This window comes from Natrix helvetica (genome assembly GCF_964273705.1).
Source record: "Natrix helvetica genome assembly, chromosome: Z".
NCBI lineage: Eukaryota > Metazoa > Chordata > Lepidosauria > Squamata > Natricidae > Natrix > Natrix helvetica.
This window is the reverse complement of record NC_138554.1, coordinates 116,204,282-116,226,938: the sequence shown is the minus strand read 5'-3', so window position 1 is coordinate 116,226,938 and position 22,657 is coordinate 116,204,282. Positions and strand designations below refer to the sequence as shown.

General features: G+C 39.1%; 2 protein-coding genes across 6 annotated transcripts in view; one reads left to right on the top strand and one right to left on the bottom strand.

The window, feature by feature from the left end:
- RUNDC3B (RUN domain containing 3B) overlaps positions 1 to 22,657 on the bottom strand; it is an 80,795-nt gene that overhangs the window by 38,638 nt on the left and 19,500 nt on the right. For 3 of the 4 annotated variants that reach the window (XM_081969882.1, XM_081969884.1, XM_081969883.1), the window contains exons 1-4: positions 16,853 to 16,986; positions 16,568 to 16,705; positions 5,265 to 5,380; positions 3,722 to 3,855 (exon numbers count right to left, since the gene is read on the bottom strand). In XM_081969882.1, the coding sequence (XP_081826008.1) occupies positions 3,722 to 3,855; positions 5,265 to 5,380; positions 16,568 to 16,671 (354 nt within the window). In that variant the 5' untranslated portion in view covers positions 16,672 to 16,705; positions 16,853 to 16,986. Of the gene's footprint in view, positions 1 to 3,721; positions 3,856 to 5,264; positions 5,381 to 16,567; positions 16,706 to 16,852; positions 16,987 to 22,657 lie in introns of those variants that run through there. The other variant, XM_081969885.1, reaches the window with a different exon arrangement.
- ABCB1 (ATP binding cassette subfamily B member 1) overlaps positions 16,974 to 22,657 on the top strand; it is a 73,716-nt gene continuing 68,032 nt past the window's right edge. Inside the window, exon 1 of one of the 2 annotated variants that reach the window (XM_081969868.1) lies at positions 16,974 to 17,072. The gene's annotated coding sequence lies outside the window, so the exon portion shown is untranslated. The remainder of the gene's footprint in view (positions 17,073 to 22,657) is intronic. The other variant, XM_081969867.1, reaches the window with a different exon arrangement.

Sequence of the window (22,657 nt, the reverse complement as noted above, 5' to 3'; positions counted from 1 at the left end):
GTTAAGCAAAGTCTTAGTTGATTTTGAACCTTAGTTTTCCTCACTTCACCTTCAGGCTTGGGCTATTTGCTGATATTCTAGTTATGTGCGCCTCTTTCCACTTTTTATACTTGTCCCTTTTGACTTTCAATTTATCAGAGAGTTTGTTATGCAGCCATGCTGGGTTTTTTTTTTTTTTTTGAGAGCTGTTATTTTTCTTTTTCATTGGTACTGTGCTAGACTGGGCTTTTATAATTTCACTTTTCAAAATTTCCCAAGCTTCTTGAGAAGTTGAGGATTCTTATCCATGGAATCCTTCCTAATCTCTAAATTTATTGAAATTAGCTCTGTCAAAATCCAAATATCTAGTTTGACTTTGTTTTATTGCTTAATCACTCCCACCCCACTCCACCCCACCCCACCCAAGGTTCCTGTAATTTCAACACCTTCTATCATTTAAACTCTGCTAGTGAGAATTATGTCTAATATAGCTGACCTCTACTTCTCGTCCCTACTTTTGGGGAGACAAATTGTCTGCTAAATTTGTCAGGAACCTGTTTGATCTTCCACTTGGTACAGAATTTGTCTCCCAGTTGATGTCAGGGTAGTAACCATTACTATTGTGATGTGCTTCCTACATACCTTAGTTAATTAACTAGCAAAAAGTTTTGTCTACTTCCTCTGTTTCTTTGGACTATAATATACACCTATGGCAATGTCATTCCGGTCCCCTTTCTATATTGACCCCAATACATTCAAGATAATTGTCACTGTTGTGCTCTATTTCTGTAGAGATGTAGTTATTTCTTATATATAGTGCAATACCACCTCCTCTTTTATTTGGTCTGTTTCTTTTAAATAATTTAAATCCCTCTAGTTGTATGTTTCATTTGTGGGTTTCATCCCACCAAGTTTCCATAATGACAATAATATCAGGTCTGCCTTCATTTATTTGAATGTCTAATTCACCCTATTTATTCCTCATACCCTGTACATGTTTACTTTCTACATAACCTGTGTTGTGCCTGACTTCCCCTACTTCCTTACTATTTGTTTGATGCACATGATATGACACTCACTATTAAATGTTTGATTTTGCTTGAAAGCAAGATTGATATTCTTATTTGCAAAAATATTTGTTACATGCACTGATAACCCTATTAGTTTTAGATTGCAGGGAACATAAATGTTATATATCAATTAATTATCTGTTTCCGTTTGAACGTTTCTTCAGAAAATCTGAGAACTTAATGTCAAATAACTCAGTCCCTTTCTTTGATAAATGCAAACCATCTCTTTTGTACAGTTTTTTATTGGACCAGCTGCAGACATTGTGACTAATGCAACCAAAGCCTTCCCTTTTACACCACTCCTTTAACCACACATTGAAGCCAGCTATGTGCTGGCCTTTTTCTTTTTGTTCCTTATGTACTGGTAAAATCTTTGAATAAGGAAGCCTACTGCCTACTAAGTTCCTGCCGCAAGCTCTGGAAATCATTCTGCACATCTTTTGGGGACACATCATTTGTGTGAAGATGTACAATAGCATCAACATCATAGTCCTTACTGGCATTCTTGACTACCTTAAAATTATGTCTCTTGTCTCTGCTGGCAGTAACACCTGGCAGACATCTAACCTCTTTAAAAACCTCCATATCCTTTCCTAAATTTACATCCCTTACAATTGAATCATCAACCAGAAGGTGGCTTCTCCTTTTGGATATCTTGCTCTTCTTTCATGACTAATGTGTAATACCGTGTTTCCCCAGAAATACAACCTGTCTTGAAACTAAAGCCTTGCCACATTTTTCGCGTGGGCAAAAATATAAGCCCACCCCCGAAAATAAACCCCATGGACAACCCCCCCCAGCCAGGCCGAGCACCGCTCACTGACATAACGGTATCCTGAAGGTGCCAAGCTGCAGGAGCCGGAGGGAGGGAGAAAGGTGCTCACATTGCTTGCCACCTTTGGGATACCGCTAGGTTGGGGGAGTGGCGTTCTGCCTGGCTGGAGGGGGGAGTCGCCAGGCAGCTGCTCCCTTGCGAACTGGCTTCCAAAGAGCCAGGCACAGGCTCAGGGGCGAAGCAGCCATGAGGTGACCATGCTCACAAGCAACCACCTGGCAAACCCCTTCTCCAGCCGGGCAGAGCACCATTCATTGACCTAGGGGGTATCCTTAAGGCACCAAGCCATGGGGTGCTCTGCACGCTCCCCAACTCCCGCAGCTTGGTACATTAGGGATACCCCCTAGGTCAGTGCATGGAGTTCTGCCAGGCTGGAGAAGGGGGTTGCGCGAGTGCCTGTTCCACCCCCAGCAGGCATGCCTCCAAGCCTCAACATGTCCGGGCCCAGCTCTCCCTGTAGCAGCAACCGCTGCTGCTGCCGCACTCCGAGCATAACGCCTTCTCCGGTTCCAAACTCCCAAACTCAGCTGCCAAGTCTTCCAGCAGCGACTGCTCTAGGAGTCTGCTCTATGGTTGTGGGCTGGCTGCTGGAAGACTCTGTAAGAGAGTCTTCTGGACAGAGAGTCTTCCAGCAGCCAGCCCACAACCATAGAGCACACGGCGGCAGCGGCAGCTGCTGCAGGAAGAGCTGGGCCCGGACATGTTGAGGCTAGGAGGCATGTCTGCTGGGGGCGGAACAGGCGCTCGCACAACCCCCTTCTCCAGCCGGGCAGAGCTCCATGCACTGACCTAGGAGGTATCCCTAATGTGCTAAGCCATGGGAGGTGGGGATTGGGCAGAGCGCCATGTGGCTTGGCACCTTAGGGATACTCCCTAGGTCAGTGAATGGCGCTCTGCCCGGCTGGAGAGGGGGTTTGCCGGGCAGTTGCTCTTGAGCGTGGTCACCTCATGGCTGCTTCGCCCCTGAGGCTGTGCCCGGCTCTTTGGGAGCCAGTTCGCAAGGGAGCAGCCGCCCGGCAACCCCAAAACAATAAGCCCTTCCCTATAATAAGCCCAAGGCCATGTTTTGTAAGTAAAAAAAAAAAAAAAGACCCTGTCGTATTTTTGGGGAAACACGGTACCTGATTCACATTTCCCCCTATCCAAAACAAATTCTTCATCTTGGATCACAATCCCCTGCTCATTTGAGTTATTGCTATCACAACTGCCTTGACCTGCCACCTTAGTATCCCTAGTAAGGTCAGCAAGGGTACTGCATCAATTATGCAGGGACAAAGTGAAAACTTTGTGTTTGTGATTCACAGCTCACCTTGTCAGATCCCACCATTGTTCATACTGCCCCTCTCCTTCAGCATATTTGTGGTAGAGGGGGCTTATAGCGGGACAGCTCAATTGAAAGAATAGCTGAGCCGGAAACCTAATTTCTATCTGAAGAGCAAAGACTCTAGATAAGCGATCTGTCCATGTGTCCGCGTAAGACAGTTGCAACACAAGTATTGCACTGAACTAAGCCAGATATTTTATTTTAAGCTAAAATAAAATAGAACTGCAGTCACAGATGCACTTACCAAGAATGTACTGTTGCTGTTTTAGATTTTTAGCCACTTCCAGGTGCTTATCTAGCTCCACTGGATGACTTCTCAATCCCCCTTGAACTCACAACCTCCCAGCAGCCTCTGGGAAATTTAAATGTAATGCGGATGCAACCAGAAGTTCCTTATGTTTTCCTCACTCAGACAGTTTGGTCTGGTCTGGTCTGGTCTGGTCTACTCTACTCTATTCTACTCTCTTTTGAACAATATCAAACACATAGTAAGAGGAATGTTAAAATTCTCACCCTAGCTCTTGAAGAAGCAACATTTTCCATATTCTCAATGCTACAGATGCAGTTATATGAAACCTTGCGACAAGCCACTTTAATATAATCCCAGAAAGTACGAGGGCTTTCATACCCAAACCAAGTGATTTGACCTGAAAAATCAGGGAACAGAAAGAGATTAATCATTAAAATAAAGTGTGCATATCATAAAGTATTTATAAATTAAATGATGTGATTATTTGAAGAATTATAAAAACCTATGTGTATAAAACAACTGTTCTTAAATAACATAGAAATTACCAACTTTGGGGAGCTAAGGAGCATTTAAATTTTGAAATTATGATAAAACACTTAACAAATGGAACAACAGTCATGTACAAGAAAACAAGTTTGTAGACTGTGTCACATTCCTCAAGACTCTCAAGAGTATTTTTATGGCTTTGATTTGCCTGTGGAGAATTAGCCTATAGGCTATAGCCGAGATGGCGAACCTATGACACGCATGCCACAGGTGGCACGTGGAGCCATTTGTCAGGGCACGAAAGGCGTTGCCCTGTCAGTTGGCAGAGCGCATGCACGCGTTGGCCAGCTGACTTCAGCCTTCTTAAAAGCCATTTTTCACCCTCCCCAGGCTCCAAAGACTTTATAGGAGCCTGGGGAGGCAAAAAGAACCTCCACGCCCACCCAGAGGCCCTCCGGAGTCTTCAGGAGCTTCCCTGAAGCCTCCAGAGTGCAAAAAACCAGCCCTATGGGCAAACCAGATGTTCGGGAATGGACCTCCGGCGTAGGATCGGTTTAAGCCCTCTGGAGGCTTCAGGAACCTTCAGGAGGCTTCCCTGAAGCCTTCGGAGGACTAAAAATGACCCTACGAGCAAACTGGAAGTCACTTCCGGTTTGCTCTTACGGTTGTTTTAAGCCCTCCGGAGGCGTCCTGAAAGTCCCTGAAGCCTCCGGAGGGCTTGAACTGACCCTATGAGCAAACCGGAAGTCACTTTGGGTTTGCTCATAGGGTCATTTTAAGCCCTCCAGAGGCTTCAGGGAAGCCTCCTGAAGGTCCTTGAAGCCTCCGGAGGGCCTCTAGGGGGGCGGAGGAGGCTGTTTTCGCCCTCCCTAAGCTCCTATAAAGCTTCTGGAGCCTGGGGAGGGTGAAAAAAGCATGCATAAAATGGGGGGGGTTCGTGTGTCTCATGCGTGCATGCGCACTGGGGGGATCGCACATTGCATTATGGGTGTGGCACGCCCAGGAATGACCCCCCTGCGCTCCCCCCCTTACAGCATGCGAGCCAAAAAAGGTTTGCCATTGCTGGGCTATAGCCTACCATTATTTTTATTTTCTAATAATCTTTTAAAATTTCAGTTTGCAACCTAGATATAGATTCAGCTGGCAATAGAACCCTAACTTCAATTCAGAGAAAGACTAATTGAAAATAATAGAATCTCAAAACCTATGTATAGCAAAGATATATAATTACACCAACTAAATCTCATTATATTTGCAAAAAAAAGTATATTGTAGAAAATGGTCTCTTCCACAAAACATGTAAAATCAGATTTTATGTACCTTTGAGCCGATGGCTTAGAATTTGTTCCAAAATAGCTGCAAAATTATTGAATTCAGGATAAGAATCATCAATAGTTTCGAAGCATGAGCGATCAATCAATGTCTTGATAGAAAATCTAAAAAATTAACATAATTTATCATATATACAAAATTTGAAGCATTTATATATAAAAACATATATGATTTGTATTTATCTAGTACATATATAAATACAAATATTTACACACATGTAAAATACAAACAAAACATAACATTAAAAAAAAGAAAAAGTCGGGGATAAAATGGATAAAGGTAAAAAGTGACATTAAAAGAAGGGTGACCTATGATTTTTCAAGGACAGAAATAATAAAATACAACAACCTCTGCCTAAGTTTAAATGTCTTAAGTATAAACAACCTTTTAAATAGTAGCATTTAATATTTTAAAAATCCAATATTCATGTATTCTTAGTTTTAGTTGAACTATTTAACTATTGCATTTAATATACGAACATATTTAAACAAATCAACCCCCCCCCACACCAATCCACAATATTTCCCTAATTAAATCCAATCTAATATTCAAATCTCAACATCAAAACTTCATTTCCCCCCCTTTTTTCTCACAGAAAATCTCACTTGGTCAGTTTCTAAAAACAAATTGGCCAAGGTATCAAGCAAAAGTGAAGGATTTTTTTGTTCCATTGTTCTAATAACAGATTATTTATGCCCTTTTCTAAGCTTAAATGTATTTTCAGAGCTGTATAATTTTTCATTATAATATTTACAGTATTATGAAAATGTTAGTTTATCAAAGGTTTCAAACTAGAATTGTTTGAAATTAAAGTTTTTTCATCCTATTGCCTTGAAATATGTAAGATTAGGTACCAAATAATCTCCAAGTGATACATAAAGCTACTTTGATTGCTGTATAATTTACAGTATTTCTAACCTTTATTTCATTTATAATCTATAATGGGGATTTCATTTTATCATAATGAAAAACATGTAGCATTTAATGAAAATAAGAATGAATGAAACTGCAGAGACTTTCAACCTTGTTGCACCTTCTACTTACTGCTTTAGGCAAAACACAATTCTTTGTTCAAGTCAAGCTTCTTTATATTTACGTTGCAAAGATCAAACTTGGAGACTGAATAACCACAATGTTGTTCTTTAAATAAAGCATGACCTTCCACACACCAGTATCATTCCTTATATTAAAACATCTCATTCTACACCTTCAACACCTTCAAATGAACTGATTATCCTAAAGGCACACCTTTTTGCTACATATAAATATGTAGCAGTAATAGAAGACAATATTACATGGAGCAAAGGGTTGAACTGTAGGTAGTGCGGAGTTTTCTGACAGACATTTCATTACCAAACTAGGAAACATCATCAGTGCTGCAAGGATTTGGAGTTTGCTCTCATTTTTATATTACTAGTGGCTTGCCCTGTCAGTGTTGGTGGGAGTATTCTTGGAGCCTCCTTGATTAGGCTGTTGTTTAGCATAACTTGTTTGTCTTCATTGGTAGTTCTTTGATTGGGATATTGTTTACTTCTTAGTTTAATGTTAATTTTGGTGTAAATTTCTGCTCATATGGATGTTAATTGCTGATGAAGAGGCTTTTATAGCTTTGGATCATTTTTTCAATAAATTAATCAAAAACTTAATTTGTTTATTTATTCTTTAAATGAAATTCTCTCATCTAGTTTTGGGGTTTGTTTGGAGAACATATCATGTTTTAAGTCATATTTATGTAAAAATATTGAAAATTCCAAAGGGTTCACAAACTTTTAAGCAGGATGTATGCTATGGGGCAGAAATATATATAGTTTCTTAACTCAACAAAAACTGCTGCTGAGAGAGAATACAAGCTCATTGGTTCTATTTCCTTTTTATTGTCCATTAACAAGCCCTCAATTTTTTGAAAGGTGAACACAGCAGTGGAAAACTATCTCTACTCATGAAAATTCCTGCACACATAAAATAACTCTATGCTGTGGAAGATAGGAAGAGACCTAGTACCTTTAGTCTTTAATTAAGGATATAACTGTAAAGTAGTACAATTAACTACTGCAATTAACTCCATTTTATTTATATTTGCTTATGTCATGCATCCAATATGCAGTCTATTCTATTTTTAAAAGACAGGATAACTAATATATAAAGCTTTATATAGTAAGATTACATATTAGGATATTTTGTACATCTTTCATCAGCAAAGAGGAAGAAACAATACAGAACTATATTAGTCTGACTTCATTTGAAAGTGGTAAACTCTTATTTAAAGAAGTAAAAAGATCTAAATTAAACAGAAAAATATATGTACAAAATGAAATATTATACAGTACAACATTTCATATCAAATGATGTATGACAGCGATGGCAAACCTTTTTTGGCTCATGTGCCATAAGTGGGGGGAGCGCAGGGGGTCATGCAATGCGTGACTCCCCCCCAGTGCGCATGCGCGCACTACAAGCGCGACCCCCCATTTTTTACATGCTTTTTTTGCCCTCCCCAGTCTCCAGAGGCTTTATAGGAGCCTGGGGAGAGTGAAAAGAGCCTCCCCCGCCACCCCGGAAGCCCTCCAGAGGCTTGAGGGACCTTCAGGACGCTTCCCTGAAGCCTCTGGAGCAGTCAAAACGACCCTCCAAGCAAACCAGAAGTGACTTTCAGGTTTGCTTGGAGGGTCGTTTTGAGCGCTCCGAAGGCTTGAAGGACCTTCAGGATGCTTCTCTGAAGCCTCTGGAGCAGTCAAAATGATCCTCCGAGCAAACCGGAAGTCTGCTCCTGAACTTCCGGTTTGCATGTAGGGCTGGTTTTTTGCGCTCCGGAGGCTTCAGGGAACCTCATGAAGCCTCCGGAGAGCCTCCGGGGAGGGGGGGAAGCTCTTTCCGCCCTCCCCAAGCTCCTATAAAGGCTCTGGAGCCTGGGGAGGGCGGAAAATGGCTTTAAAAAAAGGATGAACTCAGCTGGCCAGCGCACACATGCACGCTGGCCAGCTGACAGGGCAGCGCATTGTGTGCCCTGACAAATGGCTCCACATGCCACCTGTGGCACGTGTGCCATAGGTTCACCATCATTGATCTATGATATGTTAACAAATTAATTATAATAGTCTTGCCCATCTCAGTATTTATTTATTCCTGTTATTTGTAGTTTCTTACTGAATAAGGTATTTTCAAGGAAACAGGAAATATATTAGGAAAATAAAACAAAATCTAAACAATCCAGGTCCTTCCCACACAAATAGAAATAGATGACTTTATAGGAACAATATGAGAAAGCATAAAGTATTGTCTTCATTTGCACATCCTTTTCCTTTTTTCTTTCTTCCTTCCTTATTTAACTTTCCACAAGGTAATTAAGGGGAAGGAAAAAGAAGGAGAAATATGATAAGATGATAAATCATAAAATGGACTTGACTGGTTTTATTAATAACAAGAATATGAAATATATTGTTGGAAATAGCATATAATCTACAAGGATCCCTTATAGCAAGTTTCTAAAGCTTGAAAATAAATTGAGAATATTCAAACAATGAAGGAAGACATATTAATTATATCAGCATTTTGTAACTCTAATTTAAATAGTATGTGAATACTTTAGATTTCATTTCTACAAATTCCATATACAACCTTCTTTACCAGATATCTATCAAATTTGACAATACACATAAGGTTATTAGTAGATTAATTTATAAAAATAAATGTGTTTTGGCAAAACAGTTATTTTTTTCAGTACTTAGCAAATTTTTGGGAACAAAAATGGAAGCAACCATGTGTTACAAGAACTGTAGCAATTACCGTATTTTTCACTCCATAAGACTCACCATGAGATCCACACACCTAGGTTTAGAAGAGGAAAACAAGAACAAAAATATCACAGATAGCTGTCCTCTTATGTGCCAGCTCTGACTGACTCCTGCACTGCAGAAAACAGACAGAAGAGGCGGGGTTCAGCACTGTAAAGGGACCTCGCTTCCGCAGCCTGGCTGCTATTCACAAAAGGACCTGCATCGTTTCAATCCACTTGGGGGGGGGGGAAGTGTGTCTTATAGAGCGAAAAATATCTGAGATTACTAGAATCTAATATAATAATATAGATGAAGTAATTACATACTTCAATGGCTAAAGGTTACATACATATTTGAGAATTAAGGTATGTGTGTGTGTAAGACTAGTCTCCCTTTATTTATTTATCAGTACAAATACAACACAAATATTTAAAAAAGGCCACATTAAAAATATGGTTTTCTGCCTGCATGGTCTTCTGTGATGAGCCGAAGGACAGAAAAGAGGGATTAGTGACCTTCCTCCCATATTTAGGCATACCAGGGGTTGTAACACAAATACATACCTATTTCCCTGGCTCAACTGATAAGGAAGAGAACCCGTGGCTTAGTGGCTAAGACTCCTGCCTAATATATAATACAGCCCAGGTTCAAATCCCAGTAAGGGTATGGCTAGCTGATGAGAGCTAATTAGCTCGAAATAGATCTATACTAGTCTCCCTTTATTTATTTATCAGTACAAATACAACATATATATATATATATATATATATATATATATATATATATATATATATATATATATATATATATATATATATATATATATATATATATATATGTATGTTTTGTGTGTGTGTGTATGCACGCATAACTCTGGAATTACTCAAGTAATTTCAACCAAATACAGAAGACTTTCTCTCTGGAAACAAATACTGTGGGGGCAACACACCCCCAGGTGTGTTCTGTTAAGATACAGCCTGTTGCGTCTTAAAATGGCTTCTACTGTACTGCCATAAAATGGCTTCTACTATACAGCTTAGTGCTGTTGTCATGGTAATGGCTTCACATTACTCCACAAGTAGGCTCCCTCCGATAAGGGGAAAAATCCAACATTATAAATAACATTTGGTCTGGACATTTCCCTCTATAAATAAATACCCGGGGAACACCAGGTTATCAGCTAGTTTTATTATAGAGTACTTGTCAAGTTGCAATGGAATCCATTTTCTGATTCAGTCTTAATATGATTTACAATAATTAATTGTGGCTCATCATATTGTGTAACTCAGACTATGTTTATACATGTAATAAACCATGGTTAAACATGGTTAATATATCTTAGCAGGATGTGTGAACCATATCAAATTTTGTACAGTATTAAAGCAACTTGGAAGCATATTGAAACATTTGCTTTTCAATATTTTAGCATTTTTCCTAATTTTAACTCTCTCCTAGCTTTTACCCTGCAAAAAGTTTATTATTCTTGCTTAAAGTACATACTGCATACGTATTTTATTTCTACACATCAACAACACTTCATAATCAAAATGCTAAAGTGAACTAGCTAAACAGAGTAAATAAAATTTTACAAAGAACGCATGATGTCAGATAAGGCCATTACTATGCAATTACTATGCCTGGAATTTTTCAGGCAATTCAGACAATACTATCTTTTACTTTTAGCCAGTCATATATTTTCCATTAATTATTGTATTATTTCTCTAGAAAAAATCCATTAAACAGGTGCAGTTGGAATAAATCTGCAATAGCTTTTACAGCATAGTACTGTTCTAAAAGAACTCTGCCCGGAATCACTCAGAGAATAGTGATAATAATATTGGGAAATGAGATACTTGAAAGTAGCTGATAAAGAAAATATCTATCACTAGGCAGAGTGTGATGATGAAACAAGGCCCTATGTATTGTTAGGCTTCCCAGTGAGATGCTGTAACATGCATGACATACATAATTGTACCAGAAACTATGCTATTCATTTTTGCCTTCATCACATAAAGTACTCCATGCCATCCATTTTGTTTTGCTTTAAATAGAGGCTTTTACCTCTCCACAAGATAAATGTCAACCTTGCTTTATATAGAAAATGAACTAAGGATGCATCATTTGTATTTGCATAATATCTTTATATATGGTTCAATCAAATTTTTCAGTTATAAATTGGTTGTATTTGCATTTCACACTAGATTACCACATTAAACCTGGGTTCGTAGAAATCCAATTATAGTGGTAAGAGGTATAGGGCAAATGCTGTTTTTTCTTCGCAATGGAAATTCATCACCATTATAATTATGTTTATATTATTCTACAAAGCTTGTCCTCTTTTCTGGATACTCAGGATTTAGCATCCTAACATAATACAACGGCAACACCTCAGTAATATGGAAACCTAAGCATTGTTGGGCCTCATTAATACTAATACTAATATTAAGGAATCCCACAGTTCTACACTAGAAAGAAATATAATATTAGAAAAAAGCAAAGGCAGGCCACCTCCTCATTATTGCCAAAAAAACTACATAAACACAATCTACACATCCATGAAGTCACTCATCCTAATTAGATTTAAACTAAAAAGGGCTTCACTACAGATTACTAAATCAAAAAATCAAATTGAGATATAACTACTCATAATAAGGTATGAAGCACTTATTTCTGGTCAGCAGGACATATAGAAAAAATATGATTTATTACAGGAATATTTCTGAAATGACATTTTTACAAAAACATAAAAATTCAAAAACACACAAGAGAAGCAAGACAGAATAAAGTACATGTTAACCAACATGACAAATTCTGGGCATAAATCTTACTCCAATGCAAGAAAATGACATAAAACTACTGTATTTTTCGGAGTATAAAACGCACCTTTTTTCCTCAAAAAAAGAGGTTGAAAATCTGGGTGCATCTTATACATTGAATACAGTATTTTTTTGCCTCCTGAAGCCCCGCCCCCTTCACCAAAATGGCCATGCATAGCCTTATGAAGGCTTTCAGAGACCACCTGGGGGCTGGGGAGGGCAGAAATAAGCAAACAATGGGCCATTTTTTGCCCCCCCCCAGCCCCCAGCAGTAGTCTATAAGCCTCCATGCAGTTTTTTTTGACAGAAAATGGGCTCGTTTTCGTGAAAAATGGGCCTTTTTTGCTCCTTTTTGGCCCCCTCACCTCCCCAGGAGCCCCCCCCTATGCTATTCATGCTTTTATTTGAAAAAAAAATGGACCCGTTTTTGCAAAAAAAGGGCCGTTTTGGAGAGGTTTGCATAGTGCAAAAACTCCCCCCCCCTTTTGGAAAGTTCTTTAACTGATTGATGAGAATTACATTGATCAAGTGCTGTGCCAGCAGGAACAAAGTTAGGTGCTGTAGATTGTCAGTGATTTCCTTCTCCAGCACATGGATAAATACACCTGGAAACATCTATTATCTACCTACTCTCTCTCTCCCTATGTCCTACTGTATTTCTCTCTCTCTCTCTCTATTTCTCTCTCTCTATCCCTCTACCTACTTACCTACACACACACACTCTCTTCCTACCTACCTACTGTATTTCTCTCTCTCTATTTCTCTCCCTCTCTATCCCTTATCTACCTACCTACCTATTCTCTCTCTCTCCCTACCTACCTACTGTATTTCTCTCTCTTTCTCTCCCTCTCTATCCCTCTACCTACCTTTTTTAAAAATTTGCCTCTTCAAAACCTTGGTGTGTCTTATACTCCGGTGCGTCTTATACTCTTATAGTATGTCATTTTATCTGTTTTCAGATTTAGGAAGATATAAACAGGAAAGAATTCAGAGGCAGAATGAAGAAACTGCAGTGGTAAAGATGAGAAATTCCTTAGAAGATATATACAAAAGTTTTATAAAAACTACCATTATCCCATTAGCATTTTTAACATTTGCAACAGCGCTGCTTTCATAATAGGATGGTAAATAATTCCTAAGGCAAAATCTGGAAAACCTATTATTAACTATAAAACCAGAAAATAAAAAGTTGCAAAATAATCATTCCAGTCCCAACAGGTAGTAATATTATGCATACTCAGTTTACCAGAAAATCTTACTGACAACAGAACTCAGGATACACTAACTGGAGAAAACATGGATAAAATGGGATTTTTGGGAAAAATGCATTAGTACCTTCTTCCAGGATGATTTTTTTTAAATCTTTCCACATATTTTTTGGTGGTCACATTTCCAAGTATGAATTATGTTCAGCCAGCTGAGCTTTTTCAACACAAGCCAAACTTCAGGGAATATATACGTGTACCATGTATGTATGTATTGTACATCCACACACATACTGAGCTTGTGAGCTGGAAAGCTTCCAGCCCAGGTTTGAGATCTGAGTGCCATGTGATGGGGTGAGATCCTTTTATTTGCCCCAGTTCCTGCTCACCTAGCAGTTCAAAAGCATGTAAATGAAAGTACCATTTCAGCCTAGAACAGTGGTTCTCAACCTGTGGATCAGGACCCCTTTGGGGGTCGAACGACCCTTTCACAGGGGTCGCCTAAGACCATCGGAAAACACATATTTTAGAACAAATACGGAAAACATAAAATAATTTTATGGTTGGGGGTCACCACAACATGAGAAAATGTATCAAAGGGTCAAGGCATTAGGAAGGTTGAGACCCACTGGCCTAGAAGATAACAGCATTCCCTGCGTATAGTCATGCTGGAACATGACCACAAAGATGTCTTCAGACAATGCTGGCTTCTCCGGGAGGAGATGAGCACTACCCCTTAGAGTCAGAGTCAACTGGACAGGGGAAACCTTTATCTTTTTAAAATATACAGTGGGGCAAAAAAGTATTTAGTCAGCCACCAATTGTGCAAGTTCTCCCACTTAAAAAGATGAGAGAGGCCTGTAATTGGCATCATAGGTAGACCTCAACTATGAGAGACAAAATGTAAAAAAAAACACCAAACAATCACATCGGCTGATTTGGAAAGAATTTATTTGCAAATTATGGTGGAAAATAAGTATTTGGTCACCTACAAACAAGCAAGATTTTTGGCTCTCACAGACCTGTACCTTCTTCTTTAAGAGGCTCCTCTGTCCTGCACTCATTACCTGTATCAATGGCACCTATTTGAATTTGTTATCAGTATAAAAGACACCTGTCCACAACCTCAAACAGGCACACTCCAAACTGCACTATGGTGAAGACCAAAGAGCTGTCAAAGGACACCAGAAACAAAATTGTAGACCTGCACCAGGCTGGGAAGACTGAATCTGCAGTAGGCAAGCAGCTTGGTGTGAATAAATCAACTGTGGGAGCAATAATTAGAAAATGGAAGACATACAAGACCACTGATAATCTCCCTTGATCTGGGGCTCTCACCCCATGGGGTCAAAATGATCACAAGAATGGTGAGCAAAAATCCCAGGACCACATGGGGGGACCTAGTGAATGACCTGCAGAGAGCTGGGACCAACGTAACAAAGGCTACCATCAGTAACACACTATGTCGCCAGGGACTCAGATCCTGCAGTGCCAGACGTGTCCCCCTGCTTAAGCCAGTACATATCCAGGCCCATCTGAAGTTTGCTAGAGAGCATTTGGATGATCCAGAAGAGCATTGGGAGAATGTCATATGGTCAGATGAAACCAAAATAGAACCGTTTGGTAGAAACACAACTTGTCGTGTTTGGAGGAGAGAGAATGCTGAGTTGCATCCAAAGAACACCATACCTACTGTGAAGCATGGGGGTGGCAACATCATTCTTTGGGGCTGTTTCTCTGCAAAGGGACCAGGACGACTGATCCATGTACAAGACAGAATGAATGGGGCCATGTATCGTGAGATTTTGAGTGCAAACCTCCTTCCATCAGCAAGGGCATTGAAGATGAAAAGTGGCTGGATCTGTCAACATGATAATGATCCCAAAAATACCACCCGGGCAACGAAGGAGTGGTTTCGTAAGAAGCATTTCAAGGTCCTGGAGTGGCCTAGCCAGTCTCCAGATCTCAACCCCATAGAAAACCTTTGGAGGGAGTTGAAAGTCCGTGTTGCCCAGCGACAGCTCCAAAACATCCCTGCTCTAGAGGAGATCTACATGGAGGAATGGGCCAACATATCAGCAACAGTGTGTGCCAACGTTGTGAAGACTTACAGGAAATGTTTGACCTGTCATTGCCAACAAAGGATATATAACAAAGTATTGAGATGAACTTTTGATATTGACCAAATACTTATTTTCCACCATAATTTGCAAATAAATTATTTCCAAATCAGCCAATGTGATTGTTTGGGGTTTTTTTTACGTTTTGTCTCTCATATTTGAGGTCTACCTATGATGCCAATTACAGGCCTCTATCATCTTTTTAAGTGGGATAACTTGCACAATTGGTGGCTAACTAAATACTTTTTTGCCTCACTGTAGTATTAGTATTGGTGTGTGCGTCTGTGTGTATACAAACACACACATCAACACCATTTAAGTATTGTAGGAAGTTAGCACCCACCATCTTCTAGAAGAATGAAATATTCTAGGAAATATTAAAAAGGCAGAATATTTTCCCTAAGGGAGAAACATGTTTCTTAAGACATAAACTCAGAACCTCAGCTCCTTGCCTCCCAGTAGATATTTTGGTGTCAACCTATCTATAAGACAAAAGGCTGGGCCACCTTATCTACAAAACAAAAGACCTTCACCCTCAGAACATGATAGGATTAGCCCTCACTCATGATCCAAATCAGGACAAAGCCATTAAGCTATAATAGGAATTGCCCAACACCCTTTCAGAATACAGCCCTCTTCATTACATCATCACCCAGCAAGATTCATCCTTGAGCCTGGGACTCAAGACAATCTACAACAGTGATGGCAAAACCTTTCCCGTGGTCAAACCGGAACGTGCTTGCTGGAGCCCCAGAAACTCGAAGACCAGTTGGCCAGTGCGCATGACCATGTGTGCCGTCACCAGCTGCTCTTCTGGTTTCTGCCGCACGCATGCGCACCAGCCAGCTGGTCTTTGCATGCACTGGATCACTGGAAACCCAAAGACCAGATGGCCGTCGCACTGGTCATTGGGTTTTTGGGTTCTGGCATGCACAAAAATTAGCTGGCTGGTGTGCATGCGCATGCCAGAAACCAGAAGAGCAGCTGGTGATGGCGCACGTGCCCAGAGAGGCTCTGCGTACCATAGGTTCACCATCATGGACCTACAAAGTTACCTCTGCAAAACCCATGTGGTCCTGTCCACCATTAAACCATCTTTCCAAGCAGCCTCCATGTTTCCAGTGTCTTTCTTTCTTCTTTCCACTTGGAACTGAACCCAGACGGACATTTCTTCCAACAGAATGAACTATGATCAGCCCTGCTTACCTTTTTCCACCAGAGGCAAACTTCAGGGAATATATATATATATCCATTTTATTTACAGCTAAAAGGCCAAAAAGAGGAATATACATATACATATACGTACACACACACACACACACAAACACACACATTAATGAATACTATGCAACTAGCCAGACAGTGAGCCTAACTTACCTGCAGACGGTAATGAGATTCCGTCTCTCAACGGCTGCGTTGCGGGCATAAATGCTCTTCCTCCGAGAAGCGGCGTTGAGCCCCCCGAAGTTGAACGACGCCATCTCTCAGGCGAGGGCAAAGCAGCCTTGTCGGCGCCTTTGTTCCAGAGGAGAGGGAGGGAGGGTTATTCGGCAGCCACCGCTTCTTTTCAGCCCTAGATGCCACTTCGCGAGGAGATGGATAACTTTCTTTTTACGCAGCGAGTCCCCGAGTCCTGCGGCGGTCGCTCAACCGCCCTCTTACCTCTCTCCTCCTTTAAGGATGGGCTCCCAGCCGCCGAACGCAGTCAAAGGGGGACCACAAAATTCCTTGCAGCAACGGCAGCAGCGGCACAGCAGCAATAACAGACCGCAGAGCACCGGCCTCGCCAGCCAATCCGGAGGGCGAGAGGGCGGGCCTTAAACGGGGATGCGTTTCTGAGGACCAGCTCGCGACTTCTCCCGTAACGGAAGCTGCCCGTCAGGTAAGCAGAAAACGAAGTAGGTCGGGGGTCTTCGGATGGGCTTTGGGCGGGGCTAGCGCTGTCCCCGGCACGAAGGGAGTATTCTTACGGCGGTTGCTGCTTCGCCTCGCGCCCAGGGTTCATAGAGAACGGCTCTGGTTTTATTGCCCGAGTCATTGTTTTGGGAAATCTGCAATGAGGGCGTAGCAGCAGAAATCCATCGAACATACGCAGAGGTCTGAGGAACCCCAAAGATATTCCGCTTTTCGGTATCCCGCGCGGAAAATCCACCGCGAGAATAAAAGATATACATATCTAATACGGTTATTGCTATGCAGTTTCTGCGTATAGCCATAATTGCAAGCCCGTATTGCAAGGCTGTATACATAGAAAAAATAAATATCTTCTCAACTTCTGCCCCACAAGGATTCCTAGGTAATTTTCTTATGCGATTTCAAAAAAAAAAAAAAATCCAATATAGCCTGCAGCCATGAGATCTGGTGGTCTCTCAACCAAGTATTAAAACAATTCCTGTTTAGATTTTTTGTTCTGTTTCTTTTTATCATTTTTTCTCGTTTTTCAGCCAATTTAGGTACTGTAATAGATTTAGGTTATTTAAAAAAAAACAGGGACCCCAGAGCTTCCAAGCATTAACCATATTTATTCTTGCATATAATTTGTAGTCAAGAATCCTGCCCAATTATAGACACGTTCAGACATGTAGGTACATACACAGAGAGATACAAGGAATTAGAAAACCATAACCAATTTCCAGGAAGAAGTAGGCGTCTAGGAAGCCTTACTGTATTTATTCATACCTATATCTTTCCTTTCAGAGCTCAAGGTAAGACACCCTACATACTATTTCTCTCTTCACCAACTGTCCAAATGGAAGTTGAGCTGAGAATAGGGTTACCAGATATTCACTAGGAGGACCTATCCTATTTTTGTCCTTATGTTGTCCATTATCCCGCTTTTTGTGTATTTTTTAAAAAAATAAGGCTGTCTTCACAATAGTACTCATTCAAACTTGTGTATTGTAACTATACAAGTTTAACTATACAACTGCAAATCGTCTTCTTTCTTTCCCTCTTCAGAAAACAGACTCTACTGCCTAGCTTTACATTGTTTATTTCCTAATTCCATGGGCTTCAATCCAACCCCCTCAAATATAGGATCACTTTAGGTTGTAGATCATAAGAGTCATTATATGTAATATATTCATGTTTCAATGGTGAAATTTGAAAAGTGTTGTTGTTGATTCTATACTATCACTACCATCAGTTCTTGAAAATAAAGATTTGTTGGAAAAATGCTGTGATTAAAAAAACCTAGTCTTTCTGATACTGGAAAAGTAATGTCATATACAGTACATTTAGACCTAAGTATTCTTTTTGCAGTTTTTTGTAGTGATTTTGTCAAGAAGTGTGTTCTACTGCAGTCCCTCCCATTTGTACCCTTTCCAATTGTTTCTGCACTATTTTGCCTGTCCAGATATCTAGTTATTCTAGTTGTGAGAGAGTGACTTGTCCAGAGCCATAGAATAAATTTTGATGCCTCTAGCAGACATAAACCTGGGTGGTTCTGCCATTCTCTGATCAACATGCTAGCCTCAGCACACCTGTAGTATAGCCTTTATTGTCATTGTACATAATGTATACAACAAAATTGATTTTAGCCTCACTGGTGCAATCCATGACAAAAAAAATACAAACAACATAAATCGCATAAAGAATAATCCCTATGCAAGTAATTGGGCGGGGGGATAAGAGAGAGAAGTGTACCTGCATTAGACAGGAAATTCTACTATTAGAAGTAGAATTGGAGGACAGTACTAAGCATACCCTGTAGTCTCATTTGTGTCATATAAACAACTTATGGAATCCATCCAATTTTTGAGTTAAAATTCAATCAGGTTAAATGGCTACTGTACATGAAGTGGTTTTGAGGAATCTTTCTTATTTTAGGCAATCCAATATCACAACACAATATGAATAGCAATAGCACTTATATACTTCTTCACAGTGCTTTACAGCCCTCTCTACGCAGTCTACAGAGCCAGCATCTTGCCCACAACAATCTGGGTCCTCATTTTACCCACCTTGGAAGGATGGAAAGCTGAGTCAAGCCTGAGTTGATGATAATTGAACTGCAGCCAACAGTCAGCAGGAGTAACTTGCAGTACTGCATTCTAACCACTGGGCCACTACGGCTCATAAATCATTATATAATGCAAGAGTCAAAAATATATAATAATCCTCAGTATTGTAGTCAGGGAACAGATCTCCAAATATGGAAGTACAACAACTGTGTGCAATCCACCTTTTAGATAGATTGTAAACTGTTATAGCACCTAGTTATATACAATTTCTATTTTGTAAACTATGTGATAAAAAAATGGATCAATCATACAAGAAATAAAATAAAACAAGCAATTTGCTTACCTATCTAAGGTCAAATTGGATAGAGTTTCTTTTCTTTAATCAACATGTCAATGAATTTACGTCCAATTAACTATATACTACATTCATTTGGAGTCATCATTCTTGATCAAGAAATCCATTTTGAATTTTAAAGCTTGACTTCATTGAAAAAAATATGTTTAGTTAAATAAAGATATTTGCATTTAGCCCTAGCAGCTATAGAAATGCATTTTAAATATATTTTAGTACTTCTTTCCATGGCTAATTCTAGTTTCATTAAAAACTAAACATCTGGCATATGAAAGAAATAAACAAAACAATTATACTCATCAAGTACCTATTCACCTAAAACAGCTTAGAATAACAATTAGAGTTTTTAAACATAGTCTGAATAACAGAATAATCACTGGAAATAACATTGGTAGTTCCCAGTACCTTTGAATGCATAATTTGGTTATCATTTCATGTTATCTCGTGTATTGCTAAATTATGGCTTACTAAATCAACTGCAATGTCTGGGTTTGCACTGTACTGTCATGCTATATCATGAACTATGAGTATTATATGATAGTGTTGAAATCCAGAGCAGAATCATATGCATTTATGAACCCATATATTGCTTAACTTGCTTTTTACTGATTATTTGATTTACTTGATATCAGAAATTAAATATTATAAATCAGAAAGAAAATACTCGATTCTGAAGTCATATTTTTCTTTGTCAAATTAGTCCTTGTATCGAAGGCAGGTCCCTAAACCTTTGATCACCATGGACCAGTTTCATGGAGAAAGATTTTTCTGCGGACCAGAGGAGTTGTGGTTTCCCATGCTGCATTCATCCCACGGATGGGGCTTTGCTTGTTTGTATAGCCCTGTTTCTGGAATGCTGCAGCCCAGTGCCAGTCTACAGACTAGGGGTTAGTACCCCTGATATAAACCATTGAGCATTTCTGTTATCACATGATAAAAATTTTGGCACTTGGTAACCCTCATGCATTTTCAATAGCTGCAGCGTAAGAAATGACAAGGAAATGCAATGGGGCAAGCTGAATTTGCTTAACAACCACATGATTTGTTGAACAACTGCAGTAAAAAAGATTGCTCAGATATAAGTTAATCACTTGGGGCAAGTGATCATGCAATATTGGAATGAAACATTATGCAAACACAATGCTCTTTTCGCCCTCCCCAGGCTCTTATAAAGCCTCTGGAGCCTGGTGAGGGCGACAAATGGCTTTAAACAAGGGTGAACTCAGTTGGCCAGCACACGCATGTGCATTGCCCAGCTGATAGGGCAGCATCTCGCCTGCCCTGACAAATGGCTCCGTGTGCCATCTGTGGCATGCGTGCCATAGGTTCACCATCCCGGGTATAGGGTTTCCTGTCTAGGCAGGGGGTTGGACTAGAAGACATCCAAGGTCCCTTCCAACTCTGCTATTCTATTCTATTCTATTCTATTCTAAACTACATCACTTACCAAGTTCCATTTTTCAATTGTGGTTGTAAGTTAAAGGCTATCTGTATTAATCCTGACAAATATATTTTCCTTCATTCACCTGTATTATAGTACAATTTAAGAATTTCACAAGAATATACCAAAGCAATATTTAAAAAGCATATTTTGCTGGGGCCACTTTAATTGTTTTACTTATTTAAACGATCCAAATTGTTTGCAAATTGAGCTATAGAAATGCACATCATAATATAGTTAAAGAGGTTGATTTAAAGGAACTTTAGTAAGACATTCTGTTCATACAAGAGCTTCCTCTAGTGGTAACAACATTTTTTGCAAGTCATACTGGTTGAAATTAGATAAACGTCTTCAATTGAGTCAGACTTCAAATTTATTATTTTAATCATTGCTATTGCTATAATGTATTTGTTTGGGAATCTATTCCTGCTTAGAGACTTTTTATAAGAAATATTATGTAATTTCGTTTCAATAGTTCCTAGACATTAAAACAATAGAAATAAGCTTTTAGTACTATAATAAAATTCAAAGAGAGAGAATGGAATATATGTTATTTATCAGAAATAGTAGTCCTGTTTTTAAAGTCTCAATCTGTACTAAAACTACAGATTTTTATGTCAGTATATTTCTATTTCTCAGAATATTTCAATAATTTCTCATTTTAAAAGTTGCGTGGAGCACCGATTTGGCAACAGAATAAATGGATATGCTAAATCACAATATTGCTAGTTTTTATTTTAGATTCCTGTATTTAGTTCTATGTTTAATTACATAATAAGTAATAGATTTTGTGATGGTCATGGTTATGGCCATACAGCAATGGCACGAAAAGATCATATCCCATTTTTGTTATTTTCTCCTCAACATAAAGGAAAGATTTAAAGAATAAGGGATACTGTAAATACTATAAGGAAGATATAGAAGAAATGCACTAAGCTATTAATAAGTCAAGTACAATATTTGCATTCGATTCTGAAACCCCATCTATGACATAAAAAATGTATGATTAACAAGATTGTCATAACGGCACTGAAGCTGTGCGATTCTGGTTACAGATTAATCAGATAGTTCAGACCCAGTGATGAATCATTAAAAAGTCAGAGGACAAAAATGTCATTATACATCATAAATTAAAAGAGTAGAATATGAAAAAAGAAATTATAGATTAAATAAAGAAGTATGAAATTTTTGGACAAGTACTGTCTCAGCATTTTGTTAGAGGACTTCTTAATTCCTAATAAAGAGTTTTAAATATGTTTTTTTTAATATGTATATATGTTTCCTTTCCTCCCATTGTACAAACTGATACTGAAAAACACATTTTAAATTCTATCAAAAAAACCATATTTCCTTTCACTCATTTTATACTGATATAATTTAATCCATACTTGTTATTCCTAAAGCAGCAAATGTAAGTGCTTATCAATAGTTTTTCCAGAAGCCGAAGTGAAATATACACAGGGCTTCCTAATCACCTAAAGGCTGTTGTGCCTAATGTATCTAGGTAACAATTATTCCTTTTTTAAACCTTTAAGCTAAAAATTAGAGATGTAAGAGGATTTGTCCTTTGTAGAATGTGGTGAAGGGTGGGAGGGTACTTTTGTACAATTACCAGATATCCTGTGCTTTGTGGAATGCCCTGTTTTGATATTATATTGTGAAGTATTGGGAATTTAGCCAGGCTAAAAATTATCAAGATACATTATGATTCA